Here is a 21,823-nt window from a genome sequence, read left to right on the forward strand (position 1 = left end):
TGGGGTGGGGAGACCTACGGTGGAGGAGGGCACCATCGTAGCTCCTTTGGGGTACCAATGGGGAAACCAAGGACAGGGAGGAGAAGGAGGGAGTAGCCTGCTCTGCTTTGCATTCCCTCCCTGCCCTTCCTTTCCATGGCCCTGAATAGCCCTTGCCTGGTGGTCCCTGTGGGGAGGCAGAGTTGAATCCAGATGCATGTCACTCTAAGGATGGCCTCCTGACAACCTGGGTCTCCATTGTTTTCGAGTCTGGGTCGGGGCTCAGGAAAGTGCAAGGACCACCTCTTCCCTTGGACCTGAGCTGGATGATCCTGGCTAGTGGGAGAGAGAGCCCCTAACCTGCTCTGAGTCCCCATGTGGCCCTCTGCCTGAACCTCACCCTGAACCTTAGGCGGACAGGGTTTCAAAGAGCCAGAACACACAGACTCCCTGTGAGCAGCAGAGGAGGCACTCAGCCCCCTGGACCCCAATCTTCAGCTGTTGTATCTGGGAAGAGCCTATTCAGGCCCCCTACCCTCTGGCATGTCCAGTCCACTCAGGCCCACCTGGGGTGGGCTGCCTCCTCCTGGCATCTGCTGCTTTCTTCCAGGTATTTGACAATGAGGAGTTTGATTGCCGGACCCCCAGCGAGTGGATCAACATGGGTTTGGAGCCAGGGTCTCAGAACAGGAAACCCGTCCCCGGAAAAGCCCTCCTGCCCACTGATGACTTCCTGGGGCATGGTGAGCAGGGCTAGTGAGAATGAGGGAACAGGATCTTGGTCTGTACCATCCTGTCTTGGCAGCAGCCCAGCCATAGACTCCTAGGCTGCCCTGGGGCCTCAGCCATGGGAGGTGGGCCTCACCTTTTGAAGGCATCCCAGCTGGGAAACAGGCCAACAGGCTGGCTACATAGAAGGAAGTGCAGGGACCAGGGATGACATGGATGGTTAGGCTGGGGAAGGGACCCTCATGGATGGTTAGCTGGATGGTGTCTAATATTAAAAAAAAGTCTTTGATTTATTGGTAATAAAAATATGCCAACTTATTAGACATATTCAAATGTGTATGAGGAATCCAATTCAAGCCCTTCCATCCCATCACCCTGAAATCCCCACTGCTCCAGCTGTAAATGGCTTTCACTGCTGCATGAACAACACATATGCTATCACACACACTCACACATACTTGCCTGCAAACTCACACATTCACAAGCACTCTGCCACACTCACCCACCATCCCTCACACACAAATACAGTTGCACATTTTCACCACACATACGCCTACTGTTACCCATTCACAACCGCTAGCATACCCACATGAATAGCCTCTCACTGATGTCACACAGATTTGCCACATCTTACCCATGTCTGTGTCTGCCTCTCCTTTGCCTCCGGCTTTGCCCTGGGGGTCATGGAAGCTCTCTCCAGTTTGCTGCTGTTGGGAGCAGTGCCAGGCTGACCTTCCACGGCTGCCACACAGGTCTGCGTGCCTAGTCTCTGTGTAGGCATCCTGGGAAGGTCGGGGTCAGGGGGTTGGAGGTGGCTGTCCTCCTGTGCAGGGCTGAGGGCCACTCTACTTCCTGCATTTGCATGGCTATGCCGCCGTGGAGTGGGGAGTGGGCCCAGTGGGCCAGCATCCAGGTGGGAGATAGGACTGTGAGAGCCTTGCTGGTCTTCAGACTGCGCAGCCACCAGGGGGCTCTCAGTGAGTCCATTGTGCAAGATGTAAGTTTATGTTTCGATTTAAAAACATGTTAATGCTGGAATCAATTTCTCTGAACTAGACAAGAAACCCAGAATGTTTCCTTTACTTCGGACTTAATTACAAAAATAATTTAACTCAATTGTTCCCAGGTCTCTAATTCCTGGTAATAAAACCAGAAGGCTTGGGCTGCATTAACCTTAAAGGCACCATATAGCAGCATCCTGGAAGTATGTCTGCTGTCGCCCCTTCATACTCCCAGCCCTGGGCCTTAGCATCAGTGGGAGGAGGGACTGGCTGGGAGCATTTCTGCCAGAGACTTCTGTTTTCTGCTGGGGACTTCTTGTGCCATCTTTTCCTCTAAGTTGAGTCAAGACAAGGTGAACAGTTTCAAAAGAGGAAACAATTAGGAAAAGGGAAGAGCAAAACAGAACCAAAGCCAGTGAGCTATATACCATAGCAACTGCCTTTGCTCATTTATCTGGCATCCGTCATGGGAGCATTTACTCAGAATTCTAGGTGAGGAGTAATACGACTTTAGGCTCTGTGAGAGACACAAACAGGGTAACAGGTCAGAGAGTGCCTGGGGCAAAGGTGCTGTCTTAGGCAGAGATGCTTCTCCAAGGAGAAGTCACTTGAGCAGGGAACAAGCCAGCATCCAGGTGACCTGGGAGAAGACTCTTCCAGGCAGAGAGCACAGCCAAAGCTAAGGCCTTGAGGCAGGAGCAAGCTCTAACATCATAGGGATAGCCAGACATCCCCTGTGGCTGGAGAGGAATGAGTGAGGGGGCAATGGCATGAGGTGAGTTGGAGAAATAGTCAAAGGCTTTAGCCCAGAGAGTGGGTGGGAGGCCCATCCTGACCAAAGAAGCCCTGAGGCCCACTTTGAGGCCTTGGCAGGGAAGCAGTTTTCTACCCTGTCCTGCCCTGAGGTGAAGGGCCTGGGAGCTCATCTGCCTCATTTAGCCTAAGGGCTTCTCTCAGCCTTGGTCACCTTGAAGGGGTCCAGCTCAGACATGATGAGTTTTACACCTAGGTCCTCAACAGGACTCTCTTTGCTTGGGGCTTTCCTAACTCCTGTCCCGGCCCTGTTGGCCTGTGTCTTCCACTGCCTTGATGGTGTCATGCAGAGCATCAGTGCAGGCAGGCCTGGTCCTTCTGGTTCCTCCTGCTGTCAGGGGTTCTGCAGAGACCAGGTCAGCCGAGAGGAAGCAGGCCCCTAGCTCTGCTGGAGCCAGGGCCAGGGGTCAGCCTGGTGGGAGAGAGGCCAGACTAGTGGCCATTGAGACCTTTCCTAGCACCCACTGTCTACATGCAGAGGGGCCTGTTACTGCCCCATGGCAGGGAGCACTGGTGGGCTCCCCTCCTGTTTCAGAGGATCCCAAGAGTCAGAAGCTGATATACACATGGTGCAATGTCGGTGTCCTGGACTACGACAAGGAGAAGAAGCTGTACCTGGTGCACAAAACAGATGAGGGTGGTTTGGTGCGAGATGAGATGGGGAAGCCTATCCTGAATGGAGGAATCACAGCTGAAGGTATGAGCTCTCTGCCCTGGTTTTAGGCAGAACCCCCAACTCAGGCCCTGGCCTGGCCTGTGACTGAGGCCAACTTCTGCTCAGGGCAGAGCCAGCTCAGGTGAATTCCCCTTGCCATGTTTGTCCTATAGCCGTCTGTCCCTCAACCAGTGAGAACCAGAAGACCCGTCACTCAAGAGACCCCAGGAAGGGCAATTGGGCATTATATGATAGGCTACCTCTGAGCAGCTGATAGTGCTGCTTTTAGTGTCATGTTGAGAAGGACCCTAAGGCCCATCATTTAGTGATGTCTGCCCTGGGTGTGGCATTCAGGAATGGGCACTTGTATAGTCACCTCAGTATAACTCCTCTCTGCACGGCTTTTTAGAGTTTATAGAGGACTTTTACATCCATTCATGACAACCTGTGACATGGGCAGGTCAGGGAGTGTTGTCACACCCATTTCACAGACGTGATGGGTTTACTTGCTCAGGGCTATCATGCATCAGTGGCAGAGCCAGGTTGGAATTAAGTGCTTTTGCCTCACTGCATGACCTTTATCCCTCCCACCCGACCCCAGGAAGGCCACCTCTCCTGATCTGCCAGTACTGGGTGCCAAGGATCCAGCTTCTCTTTTGTGCTGAGGACCCACGTGTGTTCACGCAACGTGTGGTCCAGGCCAATGCCCTGCGCAAGAACACGGAGGCACTGCTGCTATACAACCTCTACGTGGACTGCATGCCCTCCGAGGGCCAACGGCTCATCAGTGAGCAGAGCCTGAGCAAGATCAAGCAGTGGGCCATGAGCACACCTCGGATGCGCAAAGGGCCATCGTGAGTGCCACCCAGACCCTTCCCCATGCCCAGGTGGTGCCTCCTCCAGGGGGCTGTCCAGTGGGGAAGTAATGCTGCCCATGGAAGGGTATGCTCCCTCCATGCTCATCTGTTTGGGGTTGTCTTGGCATTCACTTGGGACTTCTTGGGCCCTAAACAATTTCCAGTTCATCCCCAGATCTCTCTGTTTTTTTTTTTTTTTTAAGGCTGTGGTAGCAGCAGTATATGGAAGTTTCAGGCTAGGGGTTGAATCAGAGCTGTATCTGCAGGCCTACACCACAGCCACAGCAACTCAGGATCCCAGCCACATCTGCGACCTATACCACAGCTCACAGCAATACCAGATCCTTAACCCACTGAGTGAGGTCAGGGATCAAGCCCACATCCTCCTCATGGATACTAGTTAGGTTTGTTACCGCTGAGATATAATGGGAACTCCAATTCATGGATTCTTAATTTTTTTCAAAGGTTATAACCTGTTACTATCTTTTAATTCTGATGCTCAAATTGTCCAAAGATTTGGCCAGTGGGAGCCTTTTTAGGGTGATTCCTGTGTCCTTTTTTGTTTTTTTTTTTTTTTGGCCACCCCATGGCATATAGAGGAAAAACTGTACTAAATAGACTTAATTCTTTAGTTTTCTTTTTCTCCTTATCCTGGGGGCAAATAGTCCAAATACTATGTTCAAAAACTTCTTGGGAAGTTGCCGTTGTGGCTCAGTGGTAACAAACCCTACCAGGATCCATGAGGATGTGGGTTTGATCCCTGGCATCACTCAGTAGGTTAAGGATCTGATGTTGCCATGAGCTGTGGTGTAGGTTGCAGACATGGCTCAGATCTGGCGTTGCTGTGACTGTGGTATAGGCCTGTGGTTACAGCTCCTATTTGACCCCTAATTTGGGTACTTGCATATGCTGTGGGTGAGGCCCTAAAAAAAAAAGTCACTTGATTTAGTTCTTCCCACCCAGTGTAGTGGGACATACTCATTTAATGAGCTATTTGTTTTATAAATTTATATAAGAATATACAGAAAATATATGTATAATATACATATATGTATTTTATATTATAACATATTTATAATATGCATACATTATATATTAATATATAGAGAGTATATATACATGTATATGTGTTTCTTTCTCTATGTGGTACATATATAAACACATATATAAAATATACTCACTAATGTATATTACTCAAAATGGCACACTCGGAGATTTGTCACTTTTCACCCCCATTCATTCTATCCTATCCACAACTCCTATGTTTTCCCCCTTGTTCCCACCATATGCCCATATGTAACCAGTATCATTCGTTTCTGGTTTATCCTTTCTTTATTTCTCTTTGTACCAATGATATTTTCATGTATATTTTCCTATCCACCTTCTTACATGAGGAATATCACACTATAGACATTCTTTTGCATTTTGCCCTTTTTTTTTTTTTTTTTTTGGCCACACCTGTGGCATGTGGAAATTCCTGGGCCAAGGATCCAACCTGCACCACAGCAGTGACTCAAGCCACTGCAACGACAACCCCAGATCCAATTTTATCTTTTTCCAAATGACTAACTAGCATTTATTAAATGATTTTTCAGCGTTTATTGAAACCTCCATCTTTGACCTGGTGATTTGAGATGCCACCTTTATTGTGTGCTAATTTCCAAACGTACTTGAGGAATCCTGCAGTTTCTGTGCTATTCCACTGTTCTGTTTGTCTATTTATGTACTTTTACTACAGTTTTAATTTTAGATGTTTTACAGTGTGTTGTAATGTCTTGTAGGGTCAGTCCCCCTTTGCAGCTTTTCGCTTTCAGTATTTTCCTGGCAATTCTTGCATGTTTTTTTGTTTGTTTTAATTACTTATTTTTAAAAATTGTGGTAAAATATACATAATATAAAATTCACCATTTTACCCTTTTCTAAGTGTACATCCACATTGCTGTCCAGCCATCACTACCATTTACCCGCAGAAGGTTCACCATCCCAAAGTGAAACTCTTTACCTGTTAAATATGACCCTATTCCCCTCTCCCTCAGCCCCTGGCAATCACCATTCTACTTTGTGTCTCTGTAAATTTGACTACCCTGAATAGCTCATATTCATAGACTCACACAGTACTTGTTCTTTTGCAACTTCTTTCACTTAGCTAATGTCTTCTAGTATCATCCGTGTTGAATAATATTCCATTGTGTATATATATATATACCATATTTTGTTTATCTATTCATCTGCTTTTTTTTTTTTTTTTGGCCTTTTTAGAGCCCCACCCTAGGCATATGGAGGCTCCCAGGCTGGGGTTGAATTGGAGCTTCAACTGTAGGCTTACACCACAGCCACAGCAACTGGGGATCCAAGCTCTGTCTTCGACCTACACCACAGCTCATGGCAATGCAGGATTCTTAACCCACTGAGCAAGGCCAGGGATTGAACCCACGTCCTCCTGGCCTCTAGTCGGGTTTGCTAACCGCTGAGCCATGACAGAAACTCCTGCTTTTTTTTTCTTTTTAGGGCTGCACCTGTGGCACATGGAGGTTTCCAGGCTAGGGGCTGAACTGGAGCTATAGCTGCCAGCCTACACCACAGTTCATGACAATGCTGTAATCTTAACCCACTGAGCGAGGCTAGGGATCAAACATGCATCCTCGTGGATGCTAGTTAGGTTTGTAACCCGCTGAGCCACAACAGGAACTTGTATCCACTCATCTGCTAATGGACACTTGATTGCTCCCTTTTTTTGACTATTGTGAATAATGCTGCTGTGAACATGGGTGAACAAAGATCTCGTCATTTCCCTGCTTTCTATTCTTTTGGATATAAACTCACAAATGGAATTACTAGATCATATGGTAATTGTATTTTTTGTTTACTTTTTATTTCATAATGATAAACTTTGTAATCCCCCTAGACTTGGAGGGGGATAAGAAAAGCATGGAGCCCCCAAAAACTGAAGTGAGAGCACAAAGGTTATAGGTTATTATGAGCAGATAGAAGAAGAAGTGGTGTAGTGGTTAAAATACTAGTCCAATTGATTAGTTATCCGCAGTCAGCAATGGTGAGCTTCTTCTGGTCTTGCTATTCCTGGACCCAAGGCACTCCATGGTTTGCCCACTATTCATGCCCTCTTTTACCTTGCCAAAAACCAGGTGCTTGCCACCCAACCACTTGGTCTTGGTAGTGTAGATGAAAAACTGGGAACTGTTTGTGTGGGTCCCGAATTTGTGATGTACAAGATGCTAGGACCCAGATGCTTCAGGATGATGCTTATTATCAAATTTCTCCTTGTAGATGACCACCGAGGGAGCTCCAAAAAAGCCCTATTTTTAATTTTTTTGGAAAACACCATCCTGTTTTCCATAGCAGCCACACCATTTTATATTCCCACAAGCAAGGCACAAGCGTTCAAATTTCCCCATATCCTCACTGACACTTGTTATTTTCTAAGTTCTTTTCTTTATAATAGCCATCCTAGTGATGTGAATTGGTATCTCATCATGATTTTTATTTGCATTTTCCAAATGATTAGTAATGTTGAGCATTTTTTATGTGCTTATTGGCTATTTGTGTGTTCTTCTTTGGAGTAGTGTTTAATCAAATTCTTTGCCTATATTTGAATCCAGTTGTTTGTTTTTTCTTGTTGAATTTTAGGAGTCTTTGTATATTCTGGATATTAATCCCTCATGAGATATATGATTTGTAGATATTTCTCCCATTCCATGGGTTGCCTTTTTATTCTGTTGATATTGTGACTAGGCACAGAGTTTTTCATTTTGGTAAAGTCCAATTTGTCTGTTTTTTCTCTTCTTTCCTTTTTTTTTTTTTTTTGTCTCTTTAGTTCCATACCCACGGCATATGGAGTTTCCAGGCTAGGGATCCAATCAGAGCTGTAGCAGCCAGTCTATGCCAGAGCTACAGCAATTTGGGATCTGAGCCGCCTCTGTGACCTACACCACAGCTCACGGCAATGTGGGATCCTTAACCCACTGAGGGAAGCCAGGGATGAACCCATGTCCTCATGGATGCTATTCGGGTTCATTAACCGCTGGAGCCATAACGGGAATTCCTTTTTGGTCTCTTTAGGGTTGTACCTGCAGTATATGGAGGTTCTAAGGCTAGGGGTCGTATCAGAGCTGCAGCCGCTGGCCTACACCACATCAGTGTGGGATTCAAGCCACATCTGTGAGCTACACCACAGTTCATAGCAATGCCAGATCCTTAACCCACTGAGTTAGGCCAGGGAGTGAACCTTCATCCTCATGGATTCTTGTCAGATTCTTTTCTGCTGAGCCACGACAGGAGCTCCTCTACTTTTTTTTATTGCCTATGCCTTTGGAGTCTTGTATAAGAAATAACCACCAAATCCAATGTCATGAAGCTTTCCCCCAGGTGTTCTTTTAAGAATTTTACAGTTTTCGGAGTTCCCGTCGTGGCACAGTGGTTAACAAATCCGACTAGGAACCATGAGGTTGAGGGTTCGATCCCTGCCCTTGCTCAGTGGGTTGACGATCTGGCGTTGCTGTGAGCTGTGGTGTAGGTTGCAGATGCGGCTTGGATCCCCAGTTGCTGTGGCTCTGGCGTAGGCTGGTGACTACAGCTCTGATTGGACCTCTAGCCTGGGAACCTTCATATGCCACGGGAGCGGCCCAAGAAATGGCAAAAAAAAAAAAAAGAATCTTACAGTTTTAGCTCTTATGTTCAGATCTTGGATCCATTTTGAGTTAACTTTTGTATATAGTCTTAGGTAAGAATCCAACTTCATTCTTTTGCAAGTGAATATCCAGTTTTCCTAGTACAATATGATGAAAAGGTGTATTTTCCCCATTGAGTGGTTTGGCTCCTTGTTGAAAATCATTTGACTATATGTGTACAAGGGTTTATTTCTGGGTTCTCTTTTCTTTTCCACTGGTCTGCCAGTGTTTCTTTATGCCAGTATCATACTGTTTTTACTACTGTAGCTTTGTAGTAAGTTTTGAATTTGTGTTGTGTGTCTTCCCACTTTGTTCTTTTTTGAGTGTTTTGGCTATTGGGGTCCCTTGAGAGTCCATATGAAATTTGAGATGGATTTTTCTATTCCTGCCAAAAAAACCCCAAAAACAAAGTTGGGATTTTTTCTTTACTTTTTTTTTTTTTTTTTAGGGCAGCATTTGGGAAGTCCCCAGGCTAGGGGTCAAATTGGAGCTATAGCTGTCAGCCTACGCCACAGCCACAGCAACATAGGATCTGAGCCATGTCTGCGAACTATGCCACAGCTTATGGCAATGTCAGATCCTTAACCCACTGAGTGAGGCTAGGGATTGAACCCACATCCTCATGGATACTAGTCAGATTTGTTACCGATGAGCTGTGATGGGAACTCCAAAAGTTGGGATTTTGGCAGAGATTTTTCCTACTTATTTCCCTATGTGAGCTTTAGTATTTTTAAAAAATGCTTGGTATTTTTACTAGGATTGCATTACATTTTTAAATTACCTTGGGTATAGCTGACATCTTTTAGGATCCTGAATTTTTCTATCCAAGGACAAGGGATGGTCATTCACTTGTTTAAATCTATTTGTGTGTCTTTCAGAAGTTCTTTAAACCTTTTTTCATATAGATTTCACATGCTCCTCATTAAGTATTTTATTTTCTTTGTTGCTATTATAAATAGGCTTTCTTCACTATAATGTCTCTTGATTTCTTTAAGCTAATTTATATGCTGTTACCTTATTAAAATTAATGTTTGAGTTTATTGTTGATTCTCTAGAGCTAAGTGCACACTACCTGTAAATAGAGGTAGTTTTACGTATTATTTTCCTACTCTTATTCCTCCAATTACTTCTCTTATCTAATTGCATTTTCTAATACTTACAGTACAATATTGACTAGCAGTGGAGATGGTAACCATCCTTACTGTGTTCTTAATATTAGTGGAAATACCTCTAGTGTTCTCCCCTTAAGAAAATGCTAGCTTTATTTAAGAATGTATCCATTGATATCTATTTTCTTTTCTTTTTCTTTTTTTTAAGGGCTGCACCCTCAGCATATGGAGGTTCCCAGTCTAGGGATCGAATCAGAACTGTAGCTGCTGGCCTGCACCACAGCCACAGCAACTCAGGATCCGAGCCTTGTGTACATCTGCCACCTACACCACAGCATCACAGCTTACAGCAACACCAGATCCTTAACCCACTGAGCAAGGCCAGGGATCGAACCCACATCCTCATAGATGCTAGTTGGGTTCTTTAACCACTGAGCCACGATGGGAACTCTATGATAGCTATGTTCTTAAATTTTTTGGTCACAGCTTTTTACCAGTGGAGATAATCATATTTTTGTCTCCTCACATCTTTTATCATGCTGAATTATATTAATCAATTTCCTAATATTGAAACAATCTTGCAATACTTTAATAAATCCCTCTTGTCCATGGGCACATCATCTTTTAATGTGGTATTAAATTCTGTCAGTTAAATGCTATTTAGGACTTTGACATTGATGTGTGATGCTGGTCTGTATTTTTTTGGGTACTGTCTTTAACAGGTTTTAAGCAAAGTTATACTTGCTTCATATAGAGAATTTTGACATTTTCCATCATATTCAATACTCTGCAACAATTTATGTTGCATTAAGGCTATCAGATCATTCTCTTGTAAAACCATTTGAACACGGAATGTTTTTTGGTTTTTCTATAACTTTATCTACTTTTTTTTTTTTTTTTTTTTTTTTGTCTTTTTGCTATTTCTTGGGCCACTCCCGCAGCATATGGAGGTTCCCAGGCTAGGGGTTAAATCGGAGCTATAGCCGCTGGCCTACACCAGAGCCACAGAAACGTGGGATCCGAGCCGCGTATGCAACCTACACCACAGCTCATGGCGACGCCGGATCGTCAACCCACTGAGCAAGGGCAGGGATCGAACCCACAACCTCATGGTTCCTAGTTGGATTCGTTAACCACTGCGCCACGACGGGAACTCCTCTAGTTTTGTTGTATTGCGATCAGAATCAGAGAGTGTTATTTATAATATTTCTACTATATAGTACTTGCTGATGTTTTCTTTGTGACAGTATATAATCACATGTTTGTGAATGTTCCATTTGCACTTGAGAAGAAGTATATTCCTATTATTAAGGTGCAAAAGTTTTACATAGACATGTATTCCATAGTTATTGATTATGTTCTTTGCAACTTGTATCTCTCTACTTATTCTTGTCCACTGAGAGTAGTGTCTAATATGATCATAATGAATTGTGGCTTTTAGCATTAAAAAGCATCCTTGATCAGGTGTAATTTTTTTTTGTTTTTGGCTGCACCTGCAACACGTGGAAGTTCCCAGGCCAAGGATCAAACCCGCGTCATAGCAGTGTCCAGAGCTGCTGCAGTGACAATGCCAGATCCTTAACCTGCTGTGCCACAAGGGAACTCCAGGTTTAATGCTTTTTTAAAAAAATTATACTTGATTTACAATGTTCTGTCAATTTCTGCTATACAGTAAAGTGACCCAGTTATTTATATATATATATATATATATGTATATATATATTCTTTTTCTCACATTATCCTCCACCCTGTTCCATCATAAGTGGATGTAGTTCCCTGTGCTATACAGCAGGACCCCATTGCTTATCCACACCAAATAAAATAGTTTGCATCTCCTAACCCCTAAACTCCCAGTCCATCCCACTGATACCCCATACCTTGGCAACCACAAGTCTGTTCTCCATGTCCATCAGCTTGTTTCTTTTCTGCAGATAGGTTGATTTGTGCCATATATTAGATTCCACATAAGTGATATGTGGTATTTGTCTTGCTCTAACTAATTTCACATAGTATGAGAATCTCTAGTTCCATCCATGTTGCTGCAAATGGCATTATTTTGTTCTTTTTTATGGCTGAGTAGTACTCCATTGTGTACCACATCTTAATCCATTCATCTGTCAATAGACATTTAAGTTTTTTCCATGTCTTGGTATTGTGACAAGCACTGCAATGTACATAGGCAAGCATGTATCTTTTTGAATGAAAGTTTTGTTTGGATATATGCCCAGGAATGGGATTGCTGGATCATATGATAGTTCTATATTTAGTTTTCTGAGGTACTTCCATCCTGGTTTTCCATAGTGGTTGTACCAATTTACATTCCCACCAACAGTGGAAATTCCCAGCCCACGCATGCGCAGAGAAAGATATTCCCAAGGCGATGGGCCCTTCCTCTTCTTGCCCTCCTCAACAACGGCGCCTTGTTTCTGCAGGCCCAGGCCTCCTCCGGGGTTCCCTTGGCTGAGGCCCTCTGATTCCCAGCCCGTGGCACACCGCTCCCTAGCCCCTCAGGCTCTCTCCACACAGCCAACCCTAGTCCTCTCAGACAATCCTAGTACTTTCCCTAGAACTGACCTGGGGCACTCAGTTCCTCCCCCAGCGTCTCAGGCTGTGGTGTCCGGGGGCTGTGATACTGATGGTCTGTGCAGCTCTCTCTCTGCTTTGCCTTCCTCAGTCCAGCAGCTGCGCTTTTTTCTGAGGGTTTGAGGTCCCTCCTTCTTGGCTCATCTCCCCATCAGGTAGGTGGCTTCCCAGGGTGTGGGTGAGCTCTTTCACAGCTCCTCTCAGGAGTGTTGGTCCTATCCTGATTCCTTTTTTCTCTTCTCTCTCTCTTTTTTCCCCCCTTTTGTTCTGCCCAGTTATGTGGAGTGTTTCTTGCCTTTTTTGGATGTTTAAGGTCTTCTGCCAGCATTCAGTAGATGTTCTGTGTGAATCATTCTACATGTGGATTTTTTTTTTCTTTTTTTCTTTTTTTGTCTTTTTGCTATTTCTTGGGCCGCTCCCGCGGCATATGGAGGTTCCCAGGCTAGGGGTCGAATCGGAGCTGTAGCCACCAGCCTACGCCAGAGCCACAGCAACGCGGGATCTGAGCCGTGTCTGCAACCTACACCACAGCTCACGGCAACGCCGGATCGTTAACCCACTGAGCAAGGGCAGGGACCGAACCCGCAACCTCATGGTTCCTAGTCGGATTCGTTAACCACTGTGCCACGACGGGAACTCCTGGATGTTTTTTTTTTTGACGCGTTTGTGGGAGAAGGTGAGCTCCATGTCTTACTCCTCCGCCATCTTCCTAATTCTTTTTTGATCTGAATTTTACTTTGTTTGCTATCAGAATCGTAACCTGGCTTTTTTGTTGTTTTCATTTTCCTGATATATCTTTACCCATCTATCTTTTTTTTAGCCCTTCTAAAGTACTTTGTTTTATTGATTTATTTTAAAAAAAGGTTTATTGAAGTACAATTAATTTAACAAGGCTGTGATGAATTCTGCTATAGAAAAAAGTGACCCAGTCATACTAAAGTAGTTTGTTTTAGATAGGTCTCTTGTTATCAGCAGTTTTACTTTGTGAGTCAAATTTAAAATGTTTTTCTTGGCGTTCCCTTGTGGCTCAGTGTGTTAGGGATCCGGCATTGCTACTGCAGCGGCTCAGGTCACTGCTGTGGCATGGGTTTTATCCCTGGCCCAGGAACTTCCACATGTCTTGGGTATGGGTATCAAAGAAGAAAAAAAATCTTTTTCCTTCAAGAAGTGTGTTAATCTCATTTATTTTTATTGACATGACTGATGTTTGATCTCAGTACTGTCATATTATTTCATATTAATAGTATTATGAGTATTACAATACAATTCTGTGTTCTTCTATAAAATGTGTTTTCTTTTTTCTTTTACTTTTTAAATTTCTTTTGGTATTGTTGACTGCAAAAAATGCATAACTTAAAAGTTGAGAGTTATGTTTTACTTGGTGGGCAAAACTGAGGACTTAAACCTGGGACACAGCTTCTCAGCTAGATCTAAGGGACTTTTCCAAAGAGGTAAGTGAGGAGCCAGGATATATGTTAGTTTTTGCAACAAGGACTAGGTAGTCAGAATGTCAAAAAATTACTGTTAATTAAAGAAAACCAGACATATCAAGTTAAGGAATTTAGCACTTATCTATGAATGGGAAGTTGCAGGAGTCTGGGCTCACTGAAATCCTTCCTTTGATAAGCACCTCAGCTGTCTGAGGCCAGTATCCTTGGCTTTCTCATCTTGGGTCTCTTCTGTGTGCACCGTCTGGGGTTGGTTGCAGCAGCTGACCACTAGATGGCAAGCATCCTGTTCCCATCCTGAGTTCCTTCAGGGCCTTACCACTGTGAGGTGATGGCTTGATGTTTGGAACATCCTTTGTTTACTGATATGGCAGGCAATATTTTTTTTCATTGACAGCATTTAGGACAATCTGTATCTTTATTTTCCTTTATTTATTTATTTATTTATTTTTGATGTGTGACATTTATTTATTTATTTATTTTATCACATCTGTAGTTGTATAATGGTTATCACAATCCAATTTCACAGGATTTCCATCCCACAACCCACCCTGCAGTATATGGAAATTCCCAGGCTAGGAGTTGAATCAGAGCTGCAGCCTCTGTCCTATGCCATAGCCACAGCAACATGAGATCCAAGCCACATCTGTGACCTACACCACAGCTCACAGCAATGCTGGATCCTTAACCCACTGAGTGAGGCCAGGGATCAAAGCTGCATCCTTACAGATAATAGTTGGGTTTGTAACCGGCTAAGCCACAATGGAAACTCCCAGTATCTTTATTTCAGTCGTATATTTTGTGCCTTTTTTTTTTTTTGTAGTGCTCTTAATCCCCTGCTTCCTTATTTAACCTTTGTCTATCTACTTTGTCCGTTTTTATATGTCCTCTAACCTCTTCCTATTTCCTATGCAAAAGTACTTGATCTTGTTTTATATTCCTCATTCTTTTTCCTCCCATTTTTATTTACCTCTTTCTACTCAGTTTTTTTGTTTGTTTTTTTTTTTTTTTTGTCATGTCTGTGGCATGTGTAAGTTCTGGGGCCAGGGAATGAACCTGGGCCACAGTAGTGACTCAAGCCACAGCAGTGACAGAGCCAGATCCTTAACCTGCTGAGCCACCAGGGAACTCATCTACTTAATATTTTAACATAATATTCTTCTCTATCTTATTGTTAATATTAAATCTACAATATTACATGTGTGAGCCTTTTTCCTGAAGTCTCCTCTCTCATCTTGTAGGAGAGGGCAGAAATCTTTTTCCTTTTATCCTAGGTTCTTGGCTGGGGCTCTGTGACAAAAGACAGATAAACAAGAGAAAAACATACAAATGTATTTAATATAAGTTTCATGTGACATGGGAGCATTCATAAGAAAATGAAGACCCAAAGAGGTCTAAGCATTTTAGGCTAGGTTTGATGAAGAATGGAAAGAATGGGAAATGTGATAGGAGAAAAGGATATGACCTAAGTGAGTAACCTGGGGGAACCTGAGCAAGGCCTGTTCATTCTGGTTTCTCTTGGCCTCACTCCATCTAGGAGCTATGGCTGTCCCTTTGCTCACACAGTCTAATGACCTGCTTCAGTGGAAGGCCAGATCCTTCCTGCACCTGACCTTTTTCTGATTCTTTCAGCTTAGAACATTCTCTGCCAAAGTACCATATTTGGGTATTGTATCCTGAACCCCATCAATCTCTTGATTGGTTGGAGCTCCTCTTCTAGTAGATTCCTCATAAAGGACTTAAGGATATAATGTTCCTAGATTTCTTGCATGTTTAAAACTTGAAGTACAACATGACTGGATATAAGAATCTCAGTTTATACTTTTATTTCTTGAGGGTTTTTTATTATTTATTTACTTATGTATTTATTTATTTATTTTTGTCTTTTTAGGGCTGTACTCATGGCATATGGAGGTTCCCGGGCTAGGGGTCGAATCGGAGCTGCAGCTGCTGGCCTTCACCACAGCCACAGCAACGCCAGATCCGAGCCACATCTGTGACCTACACCACAGCTCAGGGCAACGCCGGATCCTTAACCCACTGAATGAGGTCAGGGACTAAACCGGCAACCTCATGGTTCCTAGTTAGATTTGTTAACCACTGAGCCATGACAGGAACTCCTATTTTTTATTTTAAAGCTATTCTCTTGTTGCCTAGTTTTTTATGTTGCTTTGGAGACATCTGATGTCAGTCTAAATCTCCTTCCCTTTGTAAGTTTTTTGATTTTTTTTTTTTTGCTTTTTAGGGCCGCACCCACTGGCATATGAAGTTTCCAGGCTAGGGGTTGAATCTGAGCTACAGCTGCTGGCCTACACCACAGCCATAGCAATGCTGGATCCCTTAAACCATTGAGTGAGGTTGGGCTCAAACGATTTCCTCATGGATACTAATCAGGTTCTATACTGCTGAGCCATCATGGGTACTCCCACAGTGGCCCTTTTAGATATGTAGATTCAGATATTCTTTTATTTCTGAAATATATTCTTGAATTGTAGTTTTAAGTATCTATTGTTTTGTTTCTCTTCATCAGAGATTACATTGTATCTATTTGTATGTCCCTATCTATCTATCTATTTATCTTAACATGTTGCTTCTTCTTAGCCTATTTTTTTTTTCTCTTAATTTGGCCAGCCTGCAGCATGCAGGAGACCTGGGAACAGGGACTGGACCCATGCCACAGCAGTGACCCAAGCCACTGCAGTTACAACATTGGATCCTAAACCTTCTGAGCTACCAAAGAACCCCCATTTTGCCTATTTCCAGTTCACCTACTTTCTGATCCTTTTCTGTTTCTTCTTTTTCTCATTTTCATTCTCTTGCTTATATTCTTAACTTTTTTCAATGTATTTTATTAGCTTTTTAAATTTGAATTGATTCTTCCTTGGATACTTTGCAGTTCAGCTTTCCTTCATGAGATATTTCCATTTTTTTTCTCCCTGAATCCAATTCAGTATTTTCTTTTCTTCCTGTTATTTGCTTATTTCTCTTTTTTTTTCATATGCCCAAAAATCTTGAAGAGATTTAGTTCAGTTTTAAGTATTGTGTTAGTTTTATTCTGCTTTGTCTTTTTTTTTAAGGGTAGGTAAGAATTTTCATCAATTGTTTTTCTTATAGTAGCTTTATATAAATGTAGTCTACTTTTCTAGTTCCAGGGTGCCCTCTTCTGTTAGTGCAGTGAACTCATTTATTTTTTTAAAAAAATAAATGGCTGTGTGTGTGTGTGCGTGTGCGTGTGCGCGCACGCGCTTTGGGGGGACTAGTTGTGTGTCCTCTTATCTCGCAGGACTCTAATTTTCATTTTTGCTTCTTTCTCCCTCACCCTCCAATCTCCAGAGGACTCATTCCCTTTTACTTCTCCCACATAAGTCATGCCTTTCAGAGAGTGCTACCTTGAATGCATGCTGCTAAGTCCCTTGCCTGTAGCACGTGCTCTCATTTACCAGGACCGTCGTTCAGTATTTTTACTGTTAGGAGAGACCTTCTCTTTCTGAAAAGATTTTAGAGCAACCTTGGGTCTACCATAATCCCCTCTTCTGCACAGTTTTTCTCAGACTGCCCTTGTTCTCCATGAAGTCTTAGAGCTGTAGTGGGAGAGAGAGTGTACTGGGAGTTGATGTTTATTTTTCTAGTTAAAGATAGTGTAACCTTGGGCATTTTCTTTCTTTTTCTTTTTCTTTTGTTGTCTTTTTGCCATTTCTTGGGCAGCTCCTGCGGCATATGGAGGTTCCCAGGCTAGGGGTCTAATCGGAGCTATAGCTGCCGGCCTATGCCAGAGCCACAGCAACTCCGGATCCGAGCCTACACCACAGCTCACGGCATCTGCAACCTACACCACAGCTCACAGCAACGCCGGATCCTTAACCCACTGAGAAAGGGCAGGGATTGAACTCGCAACCTCATGGTTCCTAGTCGGATTTGTTAACCACTGTGCCACAACAGGGACTCCAGGGCATTTTCTTTATTCTAGTTATGCTAAAGGTATGAATGTGAGTAATGTTCTTTGTTCTTGATTTTCTTTCTTTTCCTTCCCTTTTAAGAATGTACTGGGAGGGTGGACTGATATAGCCTCCATTATCTTGGTTGACTAGAATTCTATCGCTTAAGTTTTATATCAGTTCGTATCTCTTTGGCTATAAGTTACAAAGATCCTGGGCTTAGATTGGTTTAAAAAACAGGGAAATTCGCTACTTTACCTATAAGAAGAAATCCAGTGCAGGACGTCCCAGCTTGGACTTCAGGGCTCGCTCTGTCTCTGGTGTGTGCTGGCTTTGCCTTCAGGGAGGATGGCAGCAGCACTTGCAGAGGTGCATGGCCCACAGTCCATCAAGTTCTGTGTGGATTGGAGTCCTTAGAAGCAGAGCCTTTTGGGGAGGTTTGTGTATGTGTGGTTTTTGGATGAGGTCCTCCCAGGAGGGTCTATAAGGGAGTGAAGCGGGCAGGATATGATGGAGGAGGTGGCCAGGCAGAGTTGGAATTTCAGGAGAAGTCTAGCCTCTGCGACCCCATGGGGAACTCTGGAGCATGAGTGACACCACAGAGTTTGTCCTGAGGGAGACAGGACAAGTGGCGTGATTCTTTAGCTCTGCATCAGTCATCAGTCAGTCATAACTGGATGTCATCACTCCTAAATAAATACTGTTGGGACAAACCCCTCCGGGATCAGCATAGACTAGTTGAGATGGTGTACCCCTGCAGCTGGGGATGCTTCATCTTCTCCTGAGTCCAGCGAGAAAGGAACAAATTCTACAACAAAAAGTGAGGTGCAATTAGGAGGCAGTGGACATCCAACAGGCTGCCAGCCATTTGTGTGGCAGGTACACATCTTGTACCAGGACTGGGGCACAGCGGTGAGCACCCCCAACAAAGGGCCCCCTCCTGGCTCTCAGGCCAGCCAGGAAGACAGGCAGTGAAAAATCTGGGTGACTGGGATTCTGATGAGTACTGTGACAGCAGAGGGAGGGAAGGAAGCGGAGATATCTCAGAGAAGCTGCTTATATCAGGTGGTGAGAGGAGGCCTCACCAGGGTGAAACTTTGAGTTGAGGCAAATGATGTAAGGGGAAAAGAGGATTCTGGTTGAGGAGAAAACAGTGCTGAATCTGGGAGGTGGGGACACATTTGCGGGTCATGAGGAGCATTATGGGTCAGTGTGGCTGGAATGGAGCAGAGAGGGCAAAGTAGCCTGGGAGATGTTGCAGAAGGGGGCTGGGCATCATTATGCAGGTGGTGACAAAGAGCACGCCCTGTGGAGGGCTTTGAGCAGAGGACAGGCCTAAGCCATTTAGGTGTTTAATTAATTTTGGCCTTGGTGTGCAGTGGCTTGGTGTGGGATATCATTTCCTAGACCAGGGATTGAATTTGACCACAGCAGTGAGAACACCAAATCCTAACCAGTAGTGCACCAGGGAACTCCCCTACATGTTTAAAATATCTTCTGTGTTCCTGTCACGTGGAGAATGGGTTGTAAGGGGGCAAGAGGGGAGGGCACCGTGGTCAGTGAGGAGACTAACGGTATCATCCAGGCTGGAGATGATGGTAGTGGCTGGGGCCAGGGCAGTGGCTGAGGAGTAGGGAAGAAGTAGATACATTTGGAGTTTCTTTGGAGATGGAGCCAGTGAGATCTGCTTGTGGTCAAATGTGCCAAATGCATAAGCAGCAGAGGAGGAGGCAACAGGGCTCACCCGGTTTGGCTTGGGTGCCTTATGCTGCTGAGTGTGATGACAGAGGCTGGGACTAGGCAGGGGCAGAGAGAGAGGCTGGGCCTTGCATGTGGTGAGACCCCACCCCCACCCCAGGGGTGATGCTGAGTGGGCAGTAGCTACGCCAGGGGAGACTTGCTGGTTCTCAGGGAATCGAAGGACCAGGTGGGCTGCCTGAGGAGAAGGGGAAGGGCTAGAGCAGAGGAAGGACTTCAGGGCTGAGTCCTGGGACAGGCCAACATGTAGAAGTCAGGGAGGCAAGGAAGAACCCGCAGAAGGTGTCCTAGGAGTTCTGTGAAGATAGCTGCAGGGAGAGATGAGAGCCATCAAGTCAAATCTCTGGGTGTCCAGTGAGATGAGGATGGCCACCACTGGATTGGATGATGTGCCTTGGAGGTGGGGGAGGAGAGAAGAAGTGAGGGGGAGGAGAGCACCTGCTTTGCCATAAAGGGACAAGAAGGGATGGAAAATTCATAGGAGGACGTGCAGCCGGGGTACCGTTTCTAATGGTGGAAGACACTGGCCTGTGTGTGGGCCACTGGGACGGACCTGGCAGGAAGGATGGAGGACGGAGGTGGCTGAAAAGAGGCAGAGTGGGTGGAGCTCAACTCCAAGGGAGGCTCTGATGGGTGTACCTTCTACTGTGGGGAAAGGAGCATCTGGAAAATGGGCCTGTGGATCTGAGGGTGAGCGATGAGGTTCCTGTCTGATGGCTTCTGACTTCAGGGTGAGATATGAGGCAGTTAGTAATCCCTCTGGAGTGGAAGCCGTGTCGTGGGTTTACACAGAAGGTGAGAAACATCCTTTTCCAGGTTTGAGGGATGAGATGGATTTCTAGGCTGTGTTAAGAGCCTGACAAAGAGAAGTGAGAAGCAAAATGGGCAGATTCAGGGACTGATGTGATGTGGGTAGTGGGTAGCATGAGACAGGCACGATAGGGCCTGGGGCCCAGGAGGAGGTGTGCACATGAATGCAGAGTGGATGCCCCAAACTCATGTCCTCAAGTCTGCAGAGTAGAGCCTGGGACCCGGCCAGCCTGCAGTGTGGCGGTGGCAGGGTTCATGGAGCCCCCTGACTCCACCCTCTCCTGTCACCATGGACAGGGTTCTGGAACACCTCAGCAACCTCTGCAGAGAAGTGAACCTGGACTATGAGCGCAGTATGAACAAGATCAACTTTGACAAAATTGTCTCCTCCAAGCCTGAGACATTCTCCTACGTGACCCTGCCTAAGAAGGAGGAGGAGAAGGTGCCCACACAAGGTGATGGTGGCTGGACAAATGTGGGCCCATGGCCTCTCCCTCTGGGACCATAAACCAACATTCACCTCCCCTGTCTCCAGCATTCATCCCCCTTTCCCACCTGCCTGGAGAGCGGGGGTGGAGGGGTGGGGTGTGTGGATGGGCTGGGGTGGAAGAAGGCTCTTTTTTTTTTTTTTTTAATATTTTCTAGGGCCGCAGTCATGGCATATGGAGGTTCCTGGGATAGGGGTCCAATCAGAGCCGTAGCTGCCGGCCTACACCATAGTCTCAGCAGTGCGGGATCCCAGCTGCATCTGAGACCTACATCACAGCTCATGGCAAAACCGGATCCTTAACCCACTGAGCAAGGCCAGGGATCGAACCAACAACCTCATGGTTCCTCGTCGGATTCGTTAACCACTGAGCCACGACAGGAATTCCTGTTTTTTTTTTTGTTTGTTTTTCTTTTTAAGGCTCTTTTAAAAATAGTAGTCTCGGAGTTGCCATTGTGGCACAGTGGGTTAAAAACATGGTGTTACAGCAACTGTGGCATAGGTCCAAGATTTGATCCCAGCCTGGGAACTTCTATATGTCTCAGGTGCAGCCAAAAAAAAAAAAAAAGTATTGTGAGTGGTGTGGAAGCAGCAGGGGGAAGTGTGGGCAAGGAAGGCATTTGTCCAGAAGTAGATGAAAGAGCTCTGATTCTCTGGCCTAGGGACATGGAGTCCTCTCTTCTTCCAGTAGCAAGAGCAAGTTGCCATTCCTGCAGCCCCATTTGACATGTGGAAGACTTGAGTCTCAGAGCTCTATATTTTAAGCTCCCTGAACCCTGCCCCAGCTTCCATGTGTGTGAGTTGCCCAGGAAGCTGGGGTGGGGTGAGGTGAGGCCATGGGCATTTCCAGGGCCCTGGGGCCTGTGCCTTCCTTTCTTGGTGCTCCAGGGCAGGTCCCACATGGGCCCCAGGGTTGTGTGCAGGGTTGTATGCCCATGGTTCTTACCCGCCTCAAAGGGCGCTGTGACCCAGAG

General features: G+C 45.1%; 1 protein-coding gene across 2 annotated transcripts in view; it reads left to right on the forward strand.

Moving 5' to 3' along the window:
- The window catches only part of DNAH1 (dynein axonemal heavy chain 1), an 88,994-nt gene that overhangs the window by 16,821 nt on the left and 50,350 nt on the right, over window positions 1-21,823 (forward strand). For both annotated transcript variants that reach the window (XM_021068886.1, XM_021068887.1), the window contains 4 exons: window positions 590-722; window positions 3,058-3,219; window positions 3,779-4,031; window positions 20,660-20,817. In XM_021068886.1, coding sequence (XP_020924545.1) covers window positions 590-722; window positions 3,058-3,219; window positions 3,779-4,031; window positions 20,660-20,817 — 706 coding nt within the window. The remainder of the gene's footprint in view (window positions 1-589; window positions 723-3,057; window positions 3,220-3,778; window positions 4,032-20,659; window positions 20,818-21,823) is intronic.

This window comes from Sus scrofa, chromosome 13 (assembly GCF_000003025.6).
Source record: "Sus scrofa isolate TJ Tabasco breed Duroc chromosome 13, Sscrofa11.1, whole genome shotgun sequence".
NCBI lineage: Eukaryota > Metazoa > Chordata > Mammalia > Artiodactyla > Suidae > Sus > Sus scrofa.